Genomic DNA, 26278 nt, shown 5'->3' with positions numbered 1-26278 from the left:
TTCGGACCAAAGAATGCGAAGCAAGTGGCCGTTGAAATAATACTGATAAGGCCGAGACCTGGCCCTTGATGGTACTCAAGGCCAGCTTCATCTCTAAACCCAATTGTAGAATATCAAGAATTCTACCGATCACATACTTTCTGGGATGCCAACCCCTGGATTCACACCAGGATATATAAGCTCTCCAGACTCTATGATAAATCATTCTGGAAGCTGGCTTCCTTGCATTGATCAAGGTAGATATCACAGGACCTGAAAGCCCACGACTCTTCAGAACGTGGGTTTCAATAGCCAAACCGTCAAATTTATGAAAACTGCCGATATGCATGGCACATGCTTCTCTGCCCAGACTAAGATCTGGTTCACCTCTCTTTGAGCAGCTCGGCTCCGGGTGCCTCCCTGATGATTGACATAAGCCACTGCTGTGGCATTGTCGGACTGGATCCTGACCGGGCAACCCTGTAGCCTGATAGTCCGGGCCCTTAGGGCTAGATATACCGCGCGGATCTCCAGAATGTTGATGGGTAAGGTCCTCTCGGTCTTGGACCATACCCCTTGGACCGCAGAATGTTCCAGAACTGCTCCCCAACCCGACAGACTGACAGTTGTTATCACCGTCCAGGTAACCGGTAGAAAGGATTTCCCCTTCTGCAGGTTTTCGGGTATTAGTCACCAATTGAGGCTGTGACGCACCGCATGAGACAGGTGCGTCGGAAAGTCTAATGCCTGAACCTTCTTGTTCCAGGCCGACAGAATACTGTGTTGCAGCATTCTTGAATGAAACTGAGCATAGGGAACTGCTTCGAATGAAGACACCATCTTCCCTAGAAGCCTCATACAAAGGCGGACAGAAGGACCCTTCTTGGTCCTGACTGCCAGAATCAGCTCTCTTAAAGCAGTGATCTTTGCCTGAGGTAGAAATATTTTTTCCTGGCCTGTATCTATGATCAGACCTAAATACTTCAGTCTTCTTACTGGTTTTAGAAAAGATTTTTCTAGGTTGAGGATCCAACCCAGGTGTTCCAGATACCTGACTGTGGTCCTCAAGTTTCCGTTCAAGGAGGCTACCAACCGGTCTATCAAGAGCAGGTCGTCTAGGTATGCTATGACAGCTATACCCTGAGCCCTTAATCTGGCCAGAGGAGGAGCCAAGACCTTTGTGAACACTCGAGGTGCAGTGGCTATCCCAAAAGGCAGAGCCACAAACTGGAAATGGCGCCCTCCTATCTCGAAGCGCAGAAACTTCTGATGAGCGGGAAAAATCGGCACATGCAGATATGCATCTCTGATGTCTATCGATGCCAGAAATTCTCCTCCCTGCAGGGTGGAAACTACTGTCCGAATTGATTCCATGCGGAAGGATTGAATCCTTAGGAATCGGTTCAGATCCCTTAAATCCAGAATGGGTCTGACATCCCCATTTGGTTTTTGGACCGTAAAAAGGTTGGAATAGAAGCCCAATCCTTGATCCTTCGCGGGAACTACCACAATGACCTCCTGCGACAAAAGTCGCTCTAACGCTAGAAGGAGCGACTGCTTTTTCTCTGGATCTCTGGGGACACTTGACCTGAGGAAACGAGGAGAAGGAAATTCCTGAAACTCCAGCTTGTACCCTAAGGTTACCGTGGAGATTACCCATCTGTCCTGGAAATCCTCCTGCCAGAGCCCTGAGAACTGTCGCAGTCTTCCCCCCACTCGAGTGAGTGGGGGGCGCCCCCTCATGCAGAGGTCTTAGTGTTTTGCCTAGTAGGCTTCTTCCCCCAGGACTTCTTTTGTCCCTGGGGTTGACTCTTGTCTCTGGACCCAGATGGAGGAGGCCGTCGAGACCGCCTGGAGGCTGAAGCCCCCGGCGCTGGGGAAAGAGTCCATTTGAAAGAGGGACGCTTACTCTTCTTCTTAACAGGTAAGAGAGTGCTTTTCCCACAAGAGATTCTCTTGATATAGTTATTCAAGTCTTCTCCAAATAACCTTTCCCCACGAAATGGAAACCCAGCCAGGAGCTTCTTACATGGTGCTTCGGGTGACCAATTTTTCAACCATAGGATTCGACGTATATGCACCTACCCCAGAGAAAGACGGGAGGTTTGCACGATAGAATCTCTGATGGCGTCAACAACAAAGCATAAGGCCACTGGAAGGTTAGCCAACCCCTGGGCCTGTTGTTCAGGTAAAACTTTGATGACCTGTTTAACATGGTCTCTTAAGTACTGACAGACTCCAATCGCTGCTACTGCAGGTTGAGCCACTGAACCTGCTAAGGAGAAAACATCCTTCAATAGGGATTCCATCTTTTTATCTATAGGATCCCTGAGCATTGTCTACAGGACAAGTCAGACTATTATTTACAGAGGAAATGGCGGCATCAATGGGGGAGATATCAAATCAACTAGGGGGAGGCCTTACAGATCACCTGCGGCCTCCTCCTAGTCTGGGGGGAGATATCCCAGAGGAGAGACCCCCATCCCATCCTACCTGGACCCGGCCGGAGGAGCTTGTACAGCGTCGAACACTTGAGACAGACATCAGCGTGAAAAGGTATGTGCTCTTGGCAGCCCCCGGTGGTCACAATAGGCATAGCATGCATTTACCTTAAAGGAGAAACCTACTAGAATTAAAAAATTCTGTGGAATCTCCCTCACCTTATCCAGCCGCAGGGTTCTGTTGTACAGACCCAATCTTCGCCTCTCACGGTGGGCTCTGTTTGAAAAAAACGTCAGAGACTGGGGCCCCCTACGAATAGGGGGATCCACAGTTCTGGCTCTGTAAAGCACCCAGCTAGAAATTAAGCTAGAAAAAACATTTTCTAATATGCGGGGTCCAGCTCTCTAAAAAGAGAAGCTTTACAGGTAAAACCTTGTTTCTTCGGACAGGAGGCCCGGGTACCATCCAATTCGGCCTAGAAAAGACACTTTGGAATGGATCCGGTTTGCCTAGCCTGCCCCAGTATAGGATATAAGATAATCCCTTTGGAGCTCAGCACAGGACATCTTTACACGTCCATCACCTAACACACTGGCGTAAAAACTGAGGTATCCCTGCAAGGGGAGGGATTATATAGGGGGTTGAACTTCCTGGTTAGGGTGTGTCAGTGTCCAATCACCAGTGATACCTATATAACCCATCAGTAATTACTGTGGCTCTGTGTCCCGTGATGTTCGAGAAAGAAATACCTTTTCTCATCAGCAGTATATAGCAGTCTTGAGACTTGTATCTCTGTCTAAAGCCTGTAGGAGGAATTTTCATTTTCCCCTGACCCTCTGTCTGGACAGTGCTGACTGGTCCTGTGCTGATCACATGTACCCTCCCAAGAAAAAAAAAAAGAACTCTACCAATACACAACTAACTTAGCATGTGCTCTGTTCGATCAGGAAAAGGTCTGGAGTCTTTGGAAGAAGAGGATCAGAGAGACCGGATCACACAGCCTTTTTACACAATGCAGAAGATTAACCCCGTTCCACGTTGAGTATAACAAGCATGCCTTACTTCATAGACAGACTGATTTTACTGTTGTGGGTTTAGTAGCACTTTAAAGTGGTTGTAAGGGCATACATTTTTTTTTCTAAAATAATAAACATGTTATACTCACCTGCTCTGTGCAAAGGTATTGCAGAGAGTGGCCCTAAAACTCCTCTTCTGGGGGGCCCCTGCCAGCGCTCTTGGCTTCTCCTGAGTGCCAACATAGTAAACCAGGCTGCTATAGACTCACACAGAGCACAGCGTGGCATGGCTTCGCCCCCCCCACCCCCTCCCTTCTCTGCTCACAAGATTTGTTTGACAGCAACAGGAGCCAATGGTTCCCGCTGCTGCCTATGAGTCCTGTGAGGAGAGAGAACAGAAATGCTGTTCTTGGTCACAGAGCTGGGTAAAGATTGGTAAGTATTTGGGAGGGGAGGGGGGGGGGGGGTTAATTGAAGGAAGGTTGAGGTAAAAAAAAAACCCCTATGCCTTCACAACCACTTTAATAATTTTGAGGGGTAGTTATATACTTTTGGCCATATAGTAGGTGTTATGGTCAGATGCCATTACTCAACCATGTAATGTATTAGAATATACAGAACAACAAAAAAATATACATACCACCATCTGAGGTAGACTGGTCATCAACAGATGTGGTCACTGGATGCCTCTCATTGATGACACGAGCTATTACTTCTTGCTCCACCCTAAACATAAAAAATAGAGTTGGTAACTGCATGGGTGCTCCGACCAGAGGTTCTTTTGCTGGATATACCAACAAGGATCTTATTGTTCAAAAGCTAATGATTGTTCCCAGCATAATATCCTGTTCACCTGGCATAACACAGCTTTACTTTTCCTAAGGGACACTATAATGCTCTTCTGGTTTAACTATATTTAATTCTGGATTATGCCGCCACTATAAGAAGTAAATTACTATACATGGAGCAAGGTTGGTAGTTTTGTTGGCCATTATACAACCTTAAAATGTCATTGTAAAAGTTACAGACACTAATTAAGACCCTTTCCAGTGGAAAGGGCTAAATGTTGGTAATTTCTTTGACCTGCTTCTCACACATATGCCTATTTTTCTTATTAAAAAATTGATGGGCTGTTTTATAGTTTTGCTACTAAAAAAAGAGGAATACAACATTGGACAAACTGTGCCATATTTATTATTTCTTTCTATACATGAGGGAAAATGATCAAAACTGGACCAGCTGTGCATGGCAATGAATTAGATTCTATCTTTCATTTCAAAGCTTACCCAAAAAATCTGAAGATAGAAGCTGATAGGGTTCCATGCACAGCTGTTCCAGATTCTGTCCGCTCCAGTTTTGATGGCATTCCCCTCAAAGTCATTATGTATGGCCATTTTGAACCAAGTCTGACATTGTCATCTTGCTTCAACTAAATCTGAAAATGGTCCACAATGACAGAGGTTGGTCTCATATCCTCTTTTGAAATTAACTACTAGACCTGGTATAATTTGCACATAGGACAGAAAAAGATAATGGAGCTAAAGTAGGTACAGCTGTCCTGTGTCCCCAAAGCATATGGAAACCCCTGAACCAGAAGTAGTTAATAGAAGCTCCCGATATGACCCTTGTGCTTGAATTATTGGAAATCTCTTCATGCAGAGAAAATACATAGAAGCGCCAAATATATAAGATGCAACCTTCCTAAGTACAGCGAAATTCATGATTACATGGAAACTGTGGACAAATGTGGAAATCTCACTGGCATTTACCTGAGACAGGAGAAGTTAATGAGTGCATCCAATAAATGGTAAATGTCATGTTTTGTGGACAAATACAAAATACATGGATAGAAGAAAAATGTCAGAATGACTCACCAGCTGATGAGCTTGTTTACTAAGGCCTCGTTCCTATCCGGAATATCAGTTATGGTTTGTAGAGGGGGTACTGCTGGAGGGAATGGAATTCCATCATGTTGGGTTACATGCGTCTCCCCTCTGCCACTTAATTCCAACATTAAGGTTGGTGGTAAAAGTGCTTCATCTTCTTCCTCTTCCTATAAAAAAACAAAAAAAAACAAAAACAAAGATTTGGTGAATGGATATCATTAGAGAGTCACTCTACCAGTAACTGGTAGAGAACAGGCCATGTACAGTCACACGTGTTCCCGAATCTGTAGCTGTGTATTACCTCAGAGAAATCTGGTGCTTCATAAGAGGTGCCAGGCAGGGCCAGGATTTCTTCTTCAGTTTCCACATTTACAGGTAGCTTAAACAAAGCAAATCAGAAGAAAAGTAAAGTACAGTAAACCGATCACAAAAATAGGGTCATTAAAATTATTACATTGATAAAAAATACAAGTTACGGACAATAAAAATTGCAGGTCAAAATAATCAGCAGATCTAAAAGTATAGGCTGCAGACCTAAACTTTTCTCATACAAGCCAATGTTGGTCCCATCTGTCCCTGACTCTTGAGCCTCCCTATTGGTCCTTAAAGTGATGGGTGGTCTCACTGTTCAGTAGGGAAACTCAAGACAGGAGGGAAATGCAGCTATTAGTCAACTATCGGTTTGAAATGTGGTTTGTGAGAAGGTTAACATATATTTCAGTATTTTCTAAATGTATGCTCAGTTCGATTTGCCAGAGATTGTGAAATCCTCAAGGTTTACAGCAGATGTAGTGAAGTCTGTAGAGTTGGAATTCAGCATTCTTCTCTCTCCCTTTCTTCCCACGTGCCTGTTCTGTGTTTAGGTTAGAAGGCTTGCTGGAAGCCAACTCACTGCTAAGAAAGTAGCTGAGCTACAGAGAAAAGGATGACGGCAATACCGGGAAGTTTCAGCTGCTAAATTTGAGGATGAATTACTCTATAGTAGCTGCAGCTTTGGGTCCATTAACACTTATGCACTGCGGCAAACATACTTTACTAAAGTCAAATGTACAGCTCTATGTGTGATGCACTGCGGGACCACGCATTGTGATTGGCACTCCAAATGCACAATGCAGCGCACAATAAAAGTGTATATTGTGTTTTGTGGTGTGCTGCATCAGGAAAAATATGCATGCAAGTTAATTGGCCTGTTGAGGATTGTTGACAACACATTCATATCAAACATGTTGCCTTATCACAACATACTTTAGCATGCATGCATTAATGCACTGCAACAGACGGTATAAGCAAAGTTTTTTACTGCTTAGTAAAAATACGCAATTTATATAGTCTAATCACAGTTCTACTTTAAAGTGGTTGTAAACCCCAGACATGAAATATGAACAAAGCATATCCTTCTACAGTGTGCACTTGTCTCGATTAAAAGCACTAATGCCCTGTACACACAATCCGACATTGATTGGACATTCCGACAACAAAATCCATCAGATTTTTTCTGACGGATGTTGGCTCCAACTTGTCTTGCATACACATGGTCGCACAAATTTGTCGGAAAATCTGATCATTCTGAACACGTACGCCGGGGCTATAAATGGGGCAGTAGCCAATTGCTTTAGTCTCTTCAATTATTCTGAGCATGCGTGGCACTTTGTGCATCAGATTTGTATACACACGATCGGAATTTAAACGATCAGATTTTGTGGTTGGAAAATTTTATATCCTGCTCTCAAACTTTGTGTGTTGGAAATTCCGACGGAAAAAGTCCACACACAATTGGAATTTCCGACAACACAATCCGATCGCACTTTTTCCGTCGGAAAATCTGACCGTGTGTACAGGGCATAAGCGTTACATCTGTGTGTTACTTTCTCCCTCTGCTATTAGCATAAATCACTTCAGATTCAGATTACTTTATTGATCCCAAAAGGGAAATTACTACTTCTGACAAGTTTTCCTGACACCAAGAGAAAAATGGTGACAGGGGAGGGTCCTCCAACTGACTGACAGCCTTGTCTCTGTTCTCGTGTACTGTGTGAAGGAGGGTGTGTCCCTTCCATTCAATCAGCTCTTAGAGCTCTCCTCACTGAGCTCTGCAAAGTTACTTCAGCTCTCTGGCCCCTTTTTACTGAACTCTCAGACAAGCTTATAATTTCAGCACTTTGAAGGGCTGTAGAGAAGACTGCAGATAAACAGATACAACTTATGTAGAAAGATTCGTTTCATCTCTGTGTATCACCCGAGGATAGTCACTTCACTGGGTATATGTAAGTTTTTACAACCACTTTAAGTTAGAGTGGGTATAAAGTTCAAACGTTTTTCACTACAATACATTCTCTGCATTAAAGTGGGGGGTTAACTCTGTAAAGAAATTTGTAAGTTATGTATATAATTGTATTCTATTTTGTATGTATTGCATAATGCCCTCACTGTGCACACGGCACAAATAATGTTTTCATTACATGTTTGCATTCTTTCGAGTTCTGATTAGAATTAGTCTGCCTATGTTACGCCCCTTGTTACCATAAACGTACAATTGTAATATTAATGTGATACCTACGTAATCATGTGTATAAAAACCCTCAATTGCATCATAATAAAGCAGAACAGTAATTTGGAAAGATGCGGAGTGTATCTTTTGTGTCTGTTCCCTACTGCAGTAGTTATTAATTTGGAACCACTAATCAATATGAGGATACGAATTGCCAATCTATAAAATCCCATGTAAACTCCCATGTATGATTTTTACCTATAGATAAGTCTATAATAAGGCTTACTAATAGGTACTGTAAATATCTCGTAAACGTGCACCATTCAGGAAATATTTACTTTACTTTTGCGCTCTGAAGGAACGGCCCGTCCCGTTCCTTCAGAGCCCTGCCATAAATAGCGACTTCCGCAAAAAAAAACTAAAGGCAGTAGAGCCATAGGGTCCTGCTGCTGTCAAACTTCTGTGAGGTAGGAACAGGGGCATGGCTTACCGGCATTGTGTCTATAGACGCACAAAGCCCGTCTTCGGAGCAAGCATGCATGGGTGTCTCCTTGCGACATGCATGCTACAGGAGGCATCCGAAGGAGGGAGGACTATACACTGTACAGTGCAACTGCAAGAAGAGGGAGGTAAGTGAAATTTCTATGCAATACTGTTGCACAGAGTGAGTAAAACCTTTTTATTTAATAAAAAAGGCTTTAGTATAACTTTAACATTTCAGCATAGTCTCTAATAAATCCCAAAAGAACCTTTGTGACCTTACTCGTTTACTGAGCCCATTATATAAGACTGTGCAAAAAAACAGTAAACCATAGTCACGAATCAGACTTCAGTTTATTCTAGTCACGGCAGCTAAGAGAATAATTCTAGTTCTAAAAGGGTCACTGCATTGCTCTGTGTGCTGCTTTTACTGAATGAGCCTTAATACATTACAGACAAGAAGTAGTGTGAAGATTATTTTATGTATCCAAAAGTGAAACGCAGATCTGTTCCCCGCCTCAGTTATATTCACTTTCAGCCTCATTCTGTAATTTAATCTGTTGTCTAGTGTTATGGAAACAGCTTGTTTTATCACAATTCACACAGATGTTTTCCATTACTCAGATACATGTAAGGTTTACTGACATTATTGAAAAGTTGCCAGAACCTAGATGAAGAAGGAATAAATTACCACTAAAAGCAGTTGGTGCTCACGGGAAGTATGTTTGTTATGCTGTATGAGTAATTAAGATATGAATAATTCATCAATGCTGTTGATTCTAATGAAAACACTTAACTCATTAGCTCCTCTACCATACAGATTACAGATGCAAGCAACTCTTTCTTGCATGTAGGGGTGGAGCCAGCACGCAGCATGTGAGGACTGCAGGGACAGAGCTCTCTCTGCAGGTTGTGGATTCTGCCATGATCCTGTCAGCAAAACGCTAGAATTTTAACCTAGACTGCTGGGGTATGTGTGCAGGATCCTCACAGGCACCTCCAGGGATGGTGAAATACACCCTGGCCCAAAAAGCCAGGAGAATGGCTGGCCCGATTTGCCTGGGGCTCCCAAGATGGCGCCGATGCACGGGAGGAGGAGGAGGAATGGGCACCACTGCAGAGACATGTGGAGGCTGCTCAGCCAGTGTCTCCCCCACCAGATTGGGCGAGTCCCAGACCACTGAGGGATCACCTCAAACACAGTGGGAGATCTTTAGATAGGCTGGATGCCTGAATGCCACAGAGCTGGCAGGGAGGTGGAGGAGGAAGAGGAACCATCCCTTACACAGATTTTGGCGGCCATACAGGGCTGCCAGAACAAGTTAATAGATCATTTTGGGGAACTGAAATTGGAATTCTCATTCATGAAACATGACATGCAGAAGCTCAGAGAAAAGGCACAGGCTGCAGACCACCGTATTGCTCCTCTGGACGACACTGTCAGACCTATGAACACTGCTGTTCAGGTGACAAAGAAAACCCTCTCTGAGCATACTTTAAAGATGGCCGATATGGAAGATCGCATGCGAAGGAATAATATAAGGTTGGTGGGGTTCCCTGAGGGAGCGGCGGGGAAACACCCTGAGAAATTCTTAGAGGGGTGGCTCAAAGAGCACCTGGCGCTTGGTACTTTTACTAACATGTTCGCCATAGAAAGGGCACATCGCATCCTGGGTTGAGCACCATCGAAGGGAGCAATCCCCAGACCTATGATTGCAAAGATCCTGCATTTCTGTGACCAGGAGAATATTTTGAAAGGGGCCAGGACGGGGCGTGAATTGGAGTTCAATGGCTATCGGATTTCTATATATCCTGACTTCTCCTCTGCCACCCAGAAACAAAGAGCCTCCTTAAAACTGATATTAAGGGTAGCTATGTTATTCTTGTGGTGAAAGTGCCGAATAAGTTCCTGACTTGTGTTAACCTGTACGTACCTCCTCCCTTCTCGATGTCTCATTTAGATGAAATGCTGCAGGCTACTTATGAGATAGTGGAAGGGAGGATTTTCCTTTTGGGGGATCTGAATGCAGTGGCGGACTCAGCCATGGATAGGCTGGGTGCTCAACCTGGAGCTCCGGCCCCCCTGGGGGGATGGCTGTCTACATATAGATTTTGTGATGTTTGGCGTTTTAAATATCTGGCTGCTAAGGAACATTCCTGCTACTTTGAAACGCATAAAACGTTATCCAGAATAGACGCCATCCTTGCTGAGAGGGAGGGCCTGGAAATGGTCAGGGAGGTGACATATGTCCCCAGAGCACATTCTGACCATTTTCCTGTTACGGGATCTTAGGGCCAAAACCAGGAATCCGTCATTGGCAGATGGAAGCTAGTTGGTTACAGGAGGAATACATTAAAATTAAGTGTACTTTAGAGGAAAAAACTAGGGCGTACCGTTTTGCACTGACGGACCAGACCACTAAGCTTCGACTTGCGCAGCGGAGGCGCATCTTTGAGTTTGGTGACAAAAACAGCAGACTTCTGGCGTACTTAGCAAAACCGGAATATGTACCTACATACATGAGTGTGTATGACAGGCACAGAAATGAGGTGCGTGACTCAGCTGACATTGTACAAGTCTTTACCCACTTTTACAAGGAGCTCTATATGCCGTGCGCCCCTGCTGAGGGGGGATGTACTGGCTAGCTATCTAGACAATATTGATTTACCTGTGCTAACAAATGAAGACAGTGCTGCTTTAGAAGCAGATATCACAGTGGAGGAAGTAGAGGGGGCAATCTCTTTTGCTCCTCGGAAGTCAACAGGTCTGGATGGTCTCCCTTCGGAGTGGTATCACACATATGGGAGTAGTCTGGCACGTCGCCTGCTACGAGTGTTTGTTGGGGCTAGATAGGATGGTAGGCTACCACCCTCTATGAGAGAAGCCCTGGTGGTTTTGATTCACAAAGGGGGAAAAGATCCTCAGGAATGTGACTCCTACCGTCCGATCTTGTTGATGAACGTAGACACAAAAATTCTAGCAAAAATTATTGCAGAGAGACTGCAAACTGTTATTTTAAAGTTAATTATTGAGGATCAGATGGGTTTTATCCTGGGGAGATGTGCTCAGATGAATGTCAGAAGACTATTTGTGAACCTACAAACTGACCATGACAACGCTGGGACAAGAGTGGAGGTCTCTTTGGACACCAAGAAGGCTTTTGATTCGGTCGAGTGGAATTACTTGTTTCGCCTTCTGGAAACTTTTGGCTTTAGGCTCGTATTTATTTAAATCGCTGAGATTACTGTATACAGAGCCGCTAGTTTGACTGCGGGTTAACCGAATTATATCAGATCCCTTTCCTATTTTCCCTGGGACTAGACAGGGATGCCCGCTATCTCCCTTCCTGTTCGCCCTGACCATAGAACCCCTGGTGGCCACACACATACAAAAATGACATTTAACTCCTGCAAGGCTATTTAAAAACCCCTGAGCATATTCAGAAAATCTGGGGATTTAGTTACACCATATGGCCATATAGTGCTAAGTCCACTACTACGTCAAAGTACCCCAATATCATTGGGTCCTGAGCTATCCATAGAATGGAAGATCCTGCTTCTCTGAACCATGGGAGAAAAAGGACTCCTCCTAAAAACACAGGTGGGCACTAATAAGAGGCAATGATTGGGGGGGGGGGGGGTGCTTCAGCCCAAAGGGATTTGGTCAGAATCCATACACTAGACAAAGATTTGGGGGGGCACACCCTAAAAAATGCATTAAAAGATGGTGCAGTCATAAGACCATACAGATAGAAAAAAAAAAAAAAAAAAAAAGACTACAGCGCACACATACAAAAGTGCTCGACTATAATCACACACATAGGTTGGACTTGATGGATTTGTGTCTATGTAACTATGTACGGAGGTATTGTTGGGATTCAGGAATGTATATTAACAGAATGCTGGCGTTGATATCTTTGATTGAATCACTGTCAATTTATTGATACCGATATGTATTACCTACCCAATGTAACAATTTTGTTATGCCAAATTAAAAAAAAAAAAAAACCTCTTTCGTGCATTTAAACTAAAACCTAGGCAAAGATTATACAACACAAGTAACATTGTGGGTGTCCATTTTTTTTTTTTTTTACACATACCCTACCAGACTTGCAATGAGATACAAGGTAGTACAAGGCACAGGAAACAGAGCTTGTATATGTGATAAATAATTATGGCTGCCCCCATGTACTTATACAATTACAAATTATAAGCAATAACAAGGTTTTTTTTAACATTTACATACACTAATGCTGCGTACACACGAGCGGACTTTACGGCAGACTTTTCGACGGACTTTCCTACACACGATCAACCAAAGTCCGACGGATTCGTATGTGATGACGTACGACCGGACTAAAACAAGGAAGTTCATAGCCAGTAGCCAATAGCTGCCCTAGCGTTGGTTTTTGTCCGTCAGACTAGCATACAGACGAGCGGATTTTTCGTTCGGACTCGAGTCCATCGGAAAGATTTGAAACATGTTTCATTTCTAGTTCCGTCGAACTTTTGGGGAAAAAAAAAAGTCAGCTGGAGCCCACACACTATCGAATTGTCCGACGGACTCTGGTCCGCCGGGCAAAGTATGCCGTAAAGTCAGGTCGTGTGTACGCGGCATTATATGATTATTCACATTAAAAACTGAACTCTTCCATGTATGCCTCCCTTTAAAAAAAATAAGACACTGACACCTTGGCCATGCAGAGCAAAGTGACAGTGTCTCTGCAACTGGCTCCCCTTGACCCCCCATACTCACCTTGCTAAGCACTCCTGTGCCAATCATACTTCTGTTGCTCATGGCAACACTATCTGGGTATTCTGGGTATATCTCCTATCCGTGACAGAGCTTTATCCTAAGCAGTCAATTGCTAGGCCCGAGCACTGTCACAGGACCAAGAAAATGACAGCACCGCTCCCCCTGGTCACTGGTATTTCAGCGTTGGCTGCTATGGGGGTAGGAACTGTGAGGGATCACAGGCAAGGCGAGAATAAATGGGATGGGGGTCTTTGCAGAGACACTGTCACTTTTCCCTACATAGGCAATGTGACAGTATCACTTTAATGTCTTAGAGTGGTGTTAACATCAAAATCGGGCATTTGGGTTTAATAAATGGTAATTGCTCAAATGACTGCGACTGCTAGTGAACTCTACTTACACAGTGGCTAAGTGGTTAGCACTTCCGCCTAGTGAGTATTTTGCAGCTCTCATTTGTTTTTTAAAATAAAGAAAGACAAGAAAAAAACATTTTTTTTTCTTTTTTCAATTTTCAAAACTTTGTGACAAAAAGTGAGGTCTGCAAAATACTCACTATACCTCTCAGCAAATAGCTTGGGATGTCTACTTTCCAAAATGGGGTCATTTGGGGGGGGGGGGGGGGGTTTTGCCACCTGGGCATTCCATGGCCTCCGAAACTGTGATAGGCAGTGAAGAGTGAAATCAAAAATTTACGCCCTTAGAAAGCCTGAAGGCGGTGCTTGGTTTTCTGGGTCCCGTGCGCGGCTAGGCTCCCAAAAAGTCCCACACATGTGGTATCCCCATACTCAGGAGAAGCAACAGAATGTATTTTGGGGTGTAATTTCACATATTCCCATGGCATGTTTGAGCAATATATCATTTAGTGACAACTTTGTGCAAAAAAAAAAAAAAAAAAAAAATTGTCTCTTTCCCGCAACTTGTGTCACAATATAAAATATTCCATGGACTCGACATGCCTCTCAGCAAATAGCTTGGGGTGTCTACTTTCCAAAATGGGGTCATTTGGGGGGGTTTTGAACTGTCCTGGCATTTTATGCACAACATTTAGAAGCTTATGTCACACATCACCCACTCTTCTAACCACTTGAATACAAAGCCCTTTCTGACACTTTTTGATTACATGAAAAAATTATTTTTTTTTGCAAGAAAATTACTTTGAACCCCCAAACATTATATATTTTTTTAAAGCAAATGCCCTACAGATTAAAATGGTGGGTGTTTCATTTTTTTTTTTTTCACACAGTATTTGCGCAGCGATTTTTCAAACGCATTTTTTGGGGAAAAAACACACTTTTTTAAATTTTAATGCACTAAAACACACTATATTGCCCAAATGTTTGATGAAATAAAAAAGATGATCTTAGGCCGAGTACATGGATACCAAACATGACATGCTTTAAAATTGCGCACAAACGTGCAGTGGCGACAAACTAAATACATTTTTAAAAGCCTTTAAAAGCCTTTACAGGTTACCACTTTAGATTTACAGAGGAGGTCTACTGCTAAAATTACTGCCCTCGATCTGACCTTCGCGGTGATACCTCACATGCATGGTGCAATTGCTGTTTACATTTGACGCCAGACCGACGCTTGCGTTTGCCTTAGCGCGAGAGCAGGGGGGACAGGGGTGCTTTTTTTTTTTTTTCTTTATTTTTTTACTTTTTTATCTTATTTTTAAACTGTTCCTTTCATATTATTTTTTTTTAAATCATTTTTATTGTTATCTCAGGGAATGTAAATATCCCCTATCATAGCAATAGGTGGTGACAGGTACTCTTTTTTGAAAAAATTGGGGTCTATTAGACCCTAGATTTCTCCTCTGCCCTCAAAGCATCTGACCACACCAAGATCGGTGTGATAAAATGCTTTCCCAATTTCCCAATGGCGCTGTTTACATCCGGCGAAATCTAAGTCATGAAATGCTCGTAGCTTCCGGTTTCTTAGGCCATAGAGATGTTTGGAGCCACTCTGGTCTCTGATCAGCTCTATGGTCAGCTGGCTGAATCACCGGCTGCATTCTCAGGTTCCCTGTTGAGACAGGAGAGCCAGAGAAAAACACGGAAGACGGTGGGAGGGGGGCATTCCCTCCCACTGCTTGTAAAAGCAGTCTAGAGGCTAATTAGCCGCTAGGATTGCTTTTACATGAAAGCCGACCCCTGGCTGAAAAGAATGATACCAAGATGATACCTAAACCTGCAGGCATCATGCTGGTATAACCACTCAAAGTCGTGAATGGCGTACCTGAAGACAAAAAAATGGTTAACAATAAAGCACAGTAAACGGTAAAGTATAAAAAATTGCAGACCTGAAAAACAAACATGATAAAACATAATAACAATAAAACATTGCAGAATAGAATACAGTAAAAAAGAGCAGAACAATAGAGAGAATAGAGAGAGAGAGAACAATAAAACAACTATTTTTTTTTTTATTTTATATTTTTGTATGTGTTTTTTTTTTTTGTTTGTTTTTTTTTTGTTTTTTTACACTTTTTTTTGTAACTAACTTTTATAACTGTAACCGGTTCCAGGTTCGGGTCTCTCAAAATGTGATGGCATCTTGGGAGACCCTGTGAAAGTGTGCCTAGTCTGTGCAATGCTGTACCCTACGCTAATACTCAACTAGTGAATGGTAGCATTCAAAACATTCACCAATACAAAGACCAGGATTGTCAGGACAGGAGGGACAATAATAGCGGGTGTCACGCCTATATCCGCGCTTGCTGCAGACACAACATCTTTTTTGGGGGGGTTCGTTGGGTAGGGGTACTCGGGAGGACATAAAGAAAATGCCTCTCATGCAGCCGACTGCATTTGGTTGGGGATGTGAATGGGGGAAGTACGGGCGCTGCAGAAGTGGTCGGTTCCCAATTAGGATTGGCGAATGCAGCAGGAAGGGCATTATGGGCACGACGGGCCTGTGTTTGTCTTTTTGGTGGCAGCGGGACACTACTTGTGCTTGCCACCTCACCAGCTTGAACTGCATTTATGGGACTCGCCACGTCACCAAGTGTTACTGCAGTGCTGGTTTGACTACGACCGGGGTGTACTAGGCCACTGGTGCTTGCCAGTTCACCAAAACGCTACCAAAAAAACTGTTAGCGATCGCAGGGATCAGGCCAGACTCTGCGAACGCTGCAGTTATGCGTTTAGTGTTCTGTAAGTGACAGTGATCGATCGATACTGCACTTGGGTGGGCTGGGCCGGGCTGGGCGGAGGGGCAAAACGCAGGTGCTAGCAGGTATCTGGGCTGATCCCACTAACACTGCGTTTTTGGGAACCCTAAACTGCTGGGGATGCTAGTATAGATCTGATCGGATCAGGTATTGATCACCAAAACGCTACCAAAAAAACTGTTAGCGATCGCAGGGATCAGGCCTGACTCTGCGAACGCTGCAGTTATGTGTTTAGTGTTTTGTAAGTGACAGTGATCGATCGATACTGCACTTGGGTGGGCTGGGCTGGGCCGGGCGGAGGGGCAAAACGCAGGTGCTAGCAGGTATCTGGGCTGATCCCGCTAACACTGCGTTTTTGGGAACCCTAAACTGCTGGGGATGCTAGTATAGATCTGATCGGATCAGATATTGTTGCGTTCAGATACTATACCACTAAGGAAGGTGTACGGTGCGTGCGTGGGTGTTAGCGCGACTGGCGCTAACCTGACGCTGCCTGGGGCTGGTGCTTGCCAGTTCACCAAAACGCTACCAAAAAAACTGTTAGCGATCGCAGGGATCAGGCCTGACTCTGCGAACGCTGCAGTTATGCGTTTAGCGTTTTGTAAGTGACAGTGATCGATCGATACTGCACTTGGGTGGGCTGGGCCGGGCGGAGGGGCAAAACGCAGTTGCTAGTGGGTATCTGGGCTGATCCCGCTAACACTGCGTTTTTGGGAACCCTAAACTGCTGGGGACGCTAGTATAGATCTGATCGGATCAGATATTGATGCGTTCAGATACTATATCACTAAGGGAGGCGTATGCTGCGTGCGTGGGTGTTAGCAGTACTGGCGCTAATCTGACGCTGCCTGGGGCGACGCATATCACCGCCGGGCGATCAGGGGGCTAAACCTTTTTTCGGTAACAAACGGCGGGTGCCATGACACTATGTAAAATAAACCAACTAACCAGCGTCACCCGTAACGGTTATACGGTGATCAGTGGTGAAAGGGTTAACTAGGGGGCAATCAAGGGGTTAAAACCTTTATTCGGTAGTATATGGGGGTCCCTGTCGCTATAAAATGCTGACAGCGAACCTAAATAGCGTCACCAGCGTCACCAGCGACACTAATACAGCGATCAGAAAAATGATCGCTTAGCCAAACAGGTGACAGGGGGTGATCAAGGGGTTAAAACTTTATTAGGGCGGGTTAGGGGGGTACCGTAGACCTAAAAGGGGGGTAACACTCACTGTCCTACCACAGTAACTGTCACTAACTGACACCATGCAGTAATCAGAAAAAAAAAAAAAAAATACTGCTTGGTGTCAGTGTGACAGGGAGGGGGGAGGGGTGATTGGGGGGGGATCGGGGGGCGATCGGGGGTGTTTTGTGTGCCTGGCATGTTCTACTGTGTGTGTGTGTGTGTGTGTGTGTTGGTGCACTTACATGTCTTCTCTCCTCGGCGCTGGAACGGAAACTGCCGAGCCGAGGAGAGATGACATCACATCCTCTGCCTGTGTGTACTATACACAGGCAGGGGATGTTCCTCATTGGCTGGGAGCGATCGCGAGGGGGGGGCCACAATCGGATGGTCTCCCCCTCGTCTCTCATCGCTCATAGCCAAATGCCGACCGCCGCTGGCACCGGGGGGGGGGGGGGGTCCTATCGGACCCCCCGCCCGCGGGAAGGCAATCACGTATGGGTACGTGATTTTGCCTGCCCGTGCCATTCTGCTCACGTATATATGCGTGAGGCGGTCGGCAAGTGGCTAGACAGTTGCTTGTTGTGGACAATAACCATTTGTAGTATGAGCAGCCTTAAACGCCTAAAACGAAGCTCATTCTGAAACCTAATAATTCTCAATGACCGGTTTCCATCACAGCACTCTAGATCTGATATAACATTTTTCTTATGTTATCAACCAGCATGCAAATCTGCCATCAATATGACCATGCCATATGCCTCGTTCGGTTTGCTACATGATTAAACCATCCTACGTTCACAGCATTATTAAGCCCAATCCCACGAATCCCTGCATTTTTTTAGATGATCAGAGTATTGACAAAGTAAACCAAGTAATGAATAGCGTCTCATATCCCTACCTGTATGTCAGGCTGGACAGGGCTGGGGGTAGGAGGCACAAATTCCGCACTCGGTGTTCTTTCGCTTGTGCTCGGGCTGTCACTGGCTATACTATCAATGTCAACGCAAGGCAAAACCTAGAAAAGGAACAAGCATGTTATCACAGATGTCAGAGAAACACAAGATTAACAACTAATCTAACCCGAAAATGAAAATATTAAAAGCGCTTCTAAAGTTTTTTTTTTTTTTTTTTTTTAAAAAAGGTAACTTTATTGTACAAAGAAATTGTACATACAATTTGCAAATGCAAAATGAAAAGAATACAAACAGGATAGAGAAAACGGTGCTCAAGTATCACAGTACAGAATATATAGAATGTCCATTCATTACACTTGGATCAAGGACTAAAGGAACAGTTATGCAACACAAATTAATTTACAGACATAAAATATAGAATGTCAATATAACAGTGTATACAAATACAACAGTCAAGGAAAAGCGAAATAGGGGTTCAACCACAGACCCTAGGCTCTAGTCAGTACTTGGAGTTTTAGGTGGTATAGTGTGTTCCGAGTTCACCCATAAGTCCCAGATCCTATGGAATTTACAATGGCAATCTCTGGCTTCATATATCAATTTGTACAATGAGAGTACCTATAGTAGGGGGAGAAGAGCTCCTAAAGTGCTTGTAGCCCTAAAAAAAAAAAAAAAAAAAAAAAAAAAAAAAAAAAGGATCCTGTTCCTTTAAAGCATGAATAACAGCACAGTGCTTGTGCTGTATAATTTGGCCCTTTCTATCACCTAAAATACCTGGCTGATCCTAACTGGCTCTGCCCCCCCCTGTAAACTGACCATGGTTTTATCATGGCTGCTGAGCCCTGACACTGTGGTCAGTTTACGTGCCTCAGTCATCCGCTCTCTCCTCTGCCCTTCTCTCCCTCTGCCCTACTCTCCCTCTCCCCCATCCTCTCCCTGCCGGTCAGCTCTGTGTGTGAGCCGCCCATCCCCTTCTAGCACCTTTCAGAGCAGTGCAAAAATTACTGCTCACATTCACTGCCAGCCCCTCTGCTACGATAACATGTAGTATATAGTGTATGTCATTTTTTTAAAATTCATCTTCTAAATACAGTACCTTACTTCTTGCTGATCAGCAGTCACGTGACTGCCTGTCACTCTCTTCCTTCAATTTATGTACTACAGAGGGAGGTCATGTGACCAGCAAACAGACGTCAGAGGGAGATCTCGGCCCCTCCCTCCGTAGTACATACATACATCGGAGGAAGAGAGCGATGGGCGGTCACGTGACCGCTGATCGGCAAGAAGAAATAAAGGTATTTAGAAGATAAATTAAAAAAAAAACTACATACACTGTATAGTACATGCTATCCTAGAAGAAGGGCTGGCAGTGATTGTGAGCACTGCCTTAACAACCCCTTTAAATGTAAAGGTTTGCTTATCCCCCTTGAGGCTGTAATTACCAAAAGGTCCCCACCCACCCCAGGTCTTTAGCTCTGTTCACAGGGTTCCAACAATAGCAACAAAAAATGAACCTAAATCCAAGAGCCAAAATTTAATAGATGTAGATAACCAGGGTCCTTAGATGTGGTGGCTGCATAGTTTTCTTTTGTCTAGCTTTTTTCCCCCTTTATTTCTACCTGGTGATCCAGCCAGTAACACACTTCCTGGGTTAGGGTGACAACACTCATTCACTGTACTGTATCTATGGAACAGCGAGATTGTCACCCCAGGATTTGAAGTTTGTAAGAACTACAGAACACCCCCTCCTCTCATCTCCAAAACATACTGGGGAAGTGTTCTGCAGTCCACAGGGAGAGCTGGGAATAATGCTAATTGATAACTGGGTTACCATGGCAAAGTGCACAGGAAGTTAACAGCTCACAGGATTCCTGGCAGGATCAACAGGCGATTTGTTTGCATTTATCAAACCGAATGTAGCAAAAGGACTTTGATGGTAAATTTAATAGACCAAAAAGGGAGCAAATTACATAATTTAATTGTTAGGGTTTACATACACTTTAAAGTCGTGATTCCTCTGTTGGCCAGGGTATAGGACCAGGCCCGATTGGCTGTTTTTGCCTGAACTGCCTATCAGGCCCTCTATCCTATACAGTCGGAATGATATTAAAGTAGAGTCATGGCTTCCCATAAAGAAAAAACCAACACACACACACATATATGTGCATATATACTGCCACACCTAATTATAAGTGTACAGTTTTCTTTGTACCCCTGCAAAGTCCCACAAATACCCATTGAGGCTGCCAGTGAAGTCCACCTAATGCAGCTTCCTGTGATGGGGTGGCAATGATGTTGCACTGATCCTGAATTCAGAGCAGAGTTGACACTCATGTAGGCGGAGTCTGCTTACACTTCAGTTCAGCTATTAGAATTGTCACTGCTGATTCACAATCCTGCAGATTGCCCATCATTACCTGGCCACTACTTTGTGAATTAGCAGCACCGCCTTCATGGCTGAAACTCTCCCTACTATAAGCTGCAGTGTCTGGGAGGGGGAGCATGTGAGACACAAATGAAGGATGTGGCTCAGCCAGGTTTGGTAAAAAAAAAAGTTTAGTTCTTATTTCTATATTGGGGGGGGGGGGAATTTTCTCTCCCTGTCATTTTCAATTGACTACCGATGTAAAGAGACACTAACATTTTCACATTCTGGAGTTCTTTTCAGGACGCTATTATTATTTGTTTTGTTACATAATTATTACTAAAAGTCAGGTTATCATGCAGTGGAGGGGGAAATGTTAAAGCACGATTGACTATTGGTATAAAATATGCTAGACAGACCACATTACTTATGCCTTTATTATATCCACTTAACTTACTATTAAAATCATGTTTATGTACCATCAGTCATGGTTATAATAAGTTTTAGCAGGGGTTCCCTAATACCCATACACATGGTGGAAAGCTTGAAAAAGACCACTGTATGCTGTGGTAGATGTTTAAAAAAAAAAAAAAAAAAAAAAAAAGTACTAGTTACTTACCGGTAACTGTCTTTCTAGGAAATCTTCCAGGACGGGACACCTGAGAGATGAGAGGCTCCTCCCCACAGGAAACACAATCAATCAACAGCTGTTTTAAGTCCACACCCTTCCCCTTGATCCTCAGTTTGTAGAGAAGTAACTCCTAAACTTGGTTCACAAGGGAAATCATTCCTCATAGGCACTCACCTTCTAGTGTTCTAAAATTTTCCCTCCTCCAACGGGTGGGAAGTAGGCCTGCCGTCCTGGAAGATTTCCCAGAAAGACAGTTACCGGTAAGTAACTAGTACTTTTCTCAAGTCATCTTCCAGGACGGCACACCTGAGAGGAAAATCAAGTACCTCAGGGTGGGACCATTGCAAGACCCTCTTGGCGAACCTTGGTTCTGCAGTAAGCTTTACCTTCACTCCATATGCTTGATGAAGATATCTATCTGGATGATTGACATCACAGAAATAAGGATCATCCTTGCATGGGCACCATTTTGTACGGTACACTTTATTGATAAAATAACATTTTGAATTTTGTATTTACAGCACTGGACATAAGAGTTTTTGAGCTTTATGATAGCACTATACACTTGAATTTTAATTTGGTTTTGATCACTGTATCAATAGGATAGCAGCTACATAAGATATTTTTTTCACTCATAAGATCTGTGGCGCAGTTCTAATTTAGTTAATCCAGCACCAAAAACTCAAAAATGGCCTAGAAAGGGGGTGTACCATGTTGATATTGAGGTGGATAAATGACCCCTAAATAGATCAAAGGCAAAAATAAAAAACATCAAGCTAAAACACAAAAATGTGTGATTTTAAATAGACACAATACAAGCCATACCTGGACACTGAGCTGTGGTGGTTCCTTCTTCTCAGACTTCACCTCCACTACTGCTATGTTGGGCTTCACCACTTTTGGCTGAGCCTGAGGGGATTGCGGTGGAACAGACACATTGACAATAACTGGATGTGGTCTAGTGCGAGTTACAGTTGAAGGAAAAGCAGCTGTAGTACAAATCCGTGGCTTTCCTGAAATCAGAGTAATAAATGACATATAACAAGTTGCCTTTTATGCATGTGGACTCATACATTTTTTTATACAATAAAATACATAATACGTATGTTATGACTTTGGTGCTGTGAAGTCATTGGAGACACATACATTTTCATCTTACACCACTGAGCATTTTGTGAGCTCGAAGCTCAAAGCTCCACAATGCTTTACAACAAAAATCCCATGCTTTTACATTGTCTCTGTTCACACTTCAGTGTTCAGCTGCTTTTACGTCAACATCTGAAGCTCAGAAAGGTACATTAGCTACTTTTGAAGCAGAATGGGGCATTTTTGGCCCCACTAATTTCAATGAGAGTCAAAAAATACCTTACATACACTATGTTCAAGTATCAATTGAGGGAAAAGCCAATATGCGGATTGGCTTTAAATGGAATATGTACTTCGTGTATGCAAGCTGTTATTGCTGACATTGCGATTTGAAAAAAAAAAATAGTTGCCTGGTTGTCTGAGCCAGTACTACATTTTTTTTTTTACGACATTATCCAAGTTTAATAATAAAGTAAGTAGATTTAGGGTCACTCAGAAGATACCATCAACAAAAAACTAGCTAGCTGGGCAACCAGATGCATAGAAGCAACCTTTATAGTACCTTGAAGAACCTTTAAAGTATTCAGTCACTAAACTGTCCTGGAAAAATGAAGACTTGCAATTTGACATTGGCAAGTCTTCCCAAAGTTTTAGATAAATCAGGTCCAGAGGGCAGTAATTCTGACTCTGTAAAATGAAAAAAAAAATAAAAAAATGAAAAAAAGGGTCAGAAAACAGATTTCTAAAATATGGAAATCCAAGCTAACATCTTGAAGACTTAAGTTTTGACATGACCCTTTAATTGTGTCACCTAGAATAACCGTAGGTCAAACAGTAGACTCATATGCCATCAGTTCTAAGACGCCATATCTTTGTCTGTAAAGCCCGTAAAAGAAAATACTATTTTAATACATATATGTGTGATATGCTTTATGTTAAGCTATAGGCGTTGACAAGATGTAATGAACATCTGTGCTATATGAAGGGATATGTGAATGCATTTATACTTATCAGTGATTTGTCTGTTGAGGCCGTTTTGAACAAGGAATATAATGGGTATTGTTTGAATGTACTTTTTTCATTTTTTTTTTATTTTTCTGTGAAAATCGACAAAATCATAATAAAAAAAAGCAAAAAATGATTAAAAAAAGGTGTCTTGTAAGTCAAACGTAAGGTAATAGGTAAATGTAGGGCCTGTTGCCAATTCCCATTCTCCAACAGCAACAATAAAAATACTTTCCTTTAGTTTAGGCTAGAACCCATCAGGTTTTTATTTCGGTCTGTGTACCTATTGTCAGCAGGACAGTAAAGGTAAATCTCTCCAATGGAGCCCCGAATAGCATTAAAAACTCACTCTAATCCTTTCTCACTCTACTCAACACTAGCAAAAACTTTTAGTATTGGGGTTAGGTTTAAAGAGATGTATTCTGTAATAAAGTTTGAAATTTGTACCCCCACATATCGAAATTCTGAGACCACTTTTATGTGTGATAGAGGGAGGACAGTGGGACCAGGAGAGGCAAAAAATCTATTTTATATAAATTATGTGCAAACTATGGAAGCAGACAAATTGTTCTATAAGGAACCTGGCATTTGTAGCTGGAGGCAGCAGTATCTGAGAGAAAAAGCAGAGTGTCATTAGCATACATTGCTATTTTCCCCTTAACCTCCCCTTACTATTAGAGGAGAATGTCTGGTCAGTATTACTTACAGCTCGAGGGCACAGGAAAATTTTAGAGATGATAAAAGACATCCCTTACAGAAGCTTCTTTGCAGAGCAAAAAAGAGGGTGAGCGTGTGTTGCTCACGTTTACTAAGAAAGCCGCGTACAGAAGTTTCAACAGCTTCATAAAATAGGCAAATCCCGAAATGCAGCCCATACATCTTTCCATTCAATGCTGTTGGATGTCTTTGCAGTATCTAACAACAGCAGGGTTCTATTACTGAGGCCAACAAATCTAAAAGCATACTTAAGAAAATGTAGAGCCTGTAGTCAATATTAACAAAACACAATTAAATAAACCTCGACAGACATGCGAAAGCTAGCCTTGTGGACTAATTTTCAAAGTCCAATTCCAGGCACAGTGATTTTTACCATTTTTAAACCTTTACTATTTTGTAAAACTCCAGTATGAACAGTAATAAATGTCTTACTGAAATAAGGGTGTATAAGCCCCACTGCGCGGCTGCCAGAACACAGAATAGCAGCAATGCTTTCAGCTCTCAGCAACATAGGAACATTGTTTATTACAGATAACAGTTCTGGCACGGTGCTTCCTTCCATTCCCTCTGCTTATCCATTCCTGAAGCACAGCCTGTAATGATACTGTGGCTGTGCATTTTTAAATGGAGAGAGGGGGGTTGAAGCACAACACGATTATCTGTAACAGACATTGTTCCGCTTGAGTCCAGGAGTTTAGCTACGGCTGTATGTTCTCAAAAAAGGTCTCAGCTCCTGTCCTGCAGGTTGGTTCCAGGTGATGCAATAGGCAGTGAATCTATGATTAGGATTGCATCACTGGTACCTGCACCTGTATATACATGTCACAATGGAAACCCCCATAATTCTAAATTCATGATTTCGCACCAACTACTAAGATACATATTGGCATTTTCAGATCTTAGTTTCAGAACAACAGCACTACCTCATTACAAGTGCTTTAGGCTTTACACATTTTAAGGGTCATATACTGGGCGGTATTAGCACTCCTGTGCTGCATGGCTTTGTGCTAAAGATCACCAGAACATATTAACCAGAACATTTATTTTATTGTCATGATAGACTATTTATTTCCCTATTTATTATAACCCATGCAAATAACTGCATACAGTAAACCCTGTAGTACAATGTCGCAAAGAATCTTTATATGCTAAACCACATGAAAATCAGTGCATTTTTCCATCTATCATGACAGCTGAAATCCACACACAAAAACTTTCATTGAAATATACTGCTCAATGGCCTCAAACGATATTTTGTGAATCACTTTGTGGGTTCCAATTGCCTTAGCAAACCCAGTGTTGGTGGTGACGGGACCATTGACCTTTAAAGCGGAGTTCCGGCCGAAATATGACTTTTAAGATCAAAATAACTATACCCATGTAGCGTGACATATGGCGACCCATCACATTTGGCTACCCGCTGAACTGGGCATGCGCGACGCCACCATATGCGTTCCAACACTGTGGCGATCTGCGCTTGAGCAGAATTTTGTGGCCACACCCCTGATCAGGTCCAGGTTCAAGCCCCACCATCCAAGTGGACGTAGAGTTAGATCATAATTATGCCGAGCAAAGCGAGGCCATTCCCGAAGCGTGGCGAGCGAAGCGTGGCGAGTGAAGTGTGGCGAGCAAAGCGAGCCCGCGAGGGGCCCTGTGGCAAAGTGGTCTTACAACAGTGTTGGAACGCATATGGCGGCGTCGCGTATGCGCACTCCAGCAGGTAGCAAAATGTGATGGGTAGTCGAATGTGACGTGACACCCAGTTTTATATTTGTGCAGCATCGTTTTCTTACTTTGTGAAGTTCCTGCACAGTGTGGCCATCTCCAGTGTGGGAATCTGAAGCCACAGTGCCCCCCTTCCTGGATTCCATGCATGCTGGCTACTCAGCATGCACCTGCCGATCACGCGCATGTGCAGTGCGGTGCAATCTTGGTCAGCTTGACATGGCACAGCCATGCCAAGCCGACCAAGATTTTCCATAGATGCCAATGTTAAATGTTTCGGGAGCAGTGTTGTGCCAAACTGACCAAGAGTTTCTATAGACGCCAGTGTTAATGGAATCGGGCCATGCCAAGCTGACCAAGAATTTCCATAGACACCAAAGTTAAATGTTATGGGAGCAGTGCCATGCCAAGCAGGAGGAAGTGAAATT

At 43.3% G+C, this 26278-nt stretch overlaps 1 protein-coding gene across 3 annotated transcripts in view; it reads right to left on the bottom strand.

Moving 5' to 3' along the window:
- The window catches only part of KIAA0586 (KIAA0586 ortholog), a 243281-nt gene that overhangs the window by 139938 nt on the left and 77065 nt on the right, over positions 1-26278 (bottom strand). For all 3 annotated transcript variants that reach the window (XM_073610065.1, XM_073610067.1, XM_073610066.1), the window contains exons 17-21: positions 22143-22330; positions 18306-18422; positions 5625-5702; positions 5312-5490; positions 4078-4163 (exon numbers count right to left, since the gene is read on the bottom strand). In XM_073610065.1, the coding sequence (XP_073466166.1) occupies positions 4078-4163; positions 5312-5490; positions 5625-5702; positions 18306-18422; positions 22143-22330 (648 nt within the window). The remainder of the gene's footprint in view (positions 1-4077; positions 4164-5311; positions 5491-5624; positions 5703-18305; positions 18423-22142; positions 22331-26278) is intronic.

This window comes from Aquarana catesbeiana, linkage group LG13, assembly GCF_042186555.1.
Source record: "Aquarana catesbeiana isolate 2022-GZ linkage group LG13, ASM4218655v1, whole genome shotgun sequence".
In the NCBI taxonomy this organism is placed as follows: Eukaryota; Metazoa; Chordata; class Amphibia; order Anura; family Ranidae; genus Aquarana; species Aquarana catesbeiana.
This window is presented reverse-complemented; position numbering and strand designations above follow the sequence as displayed.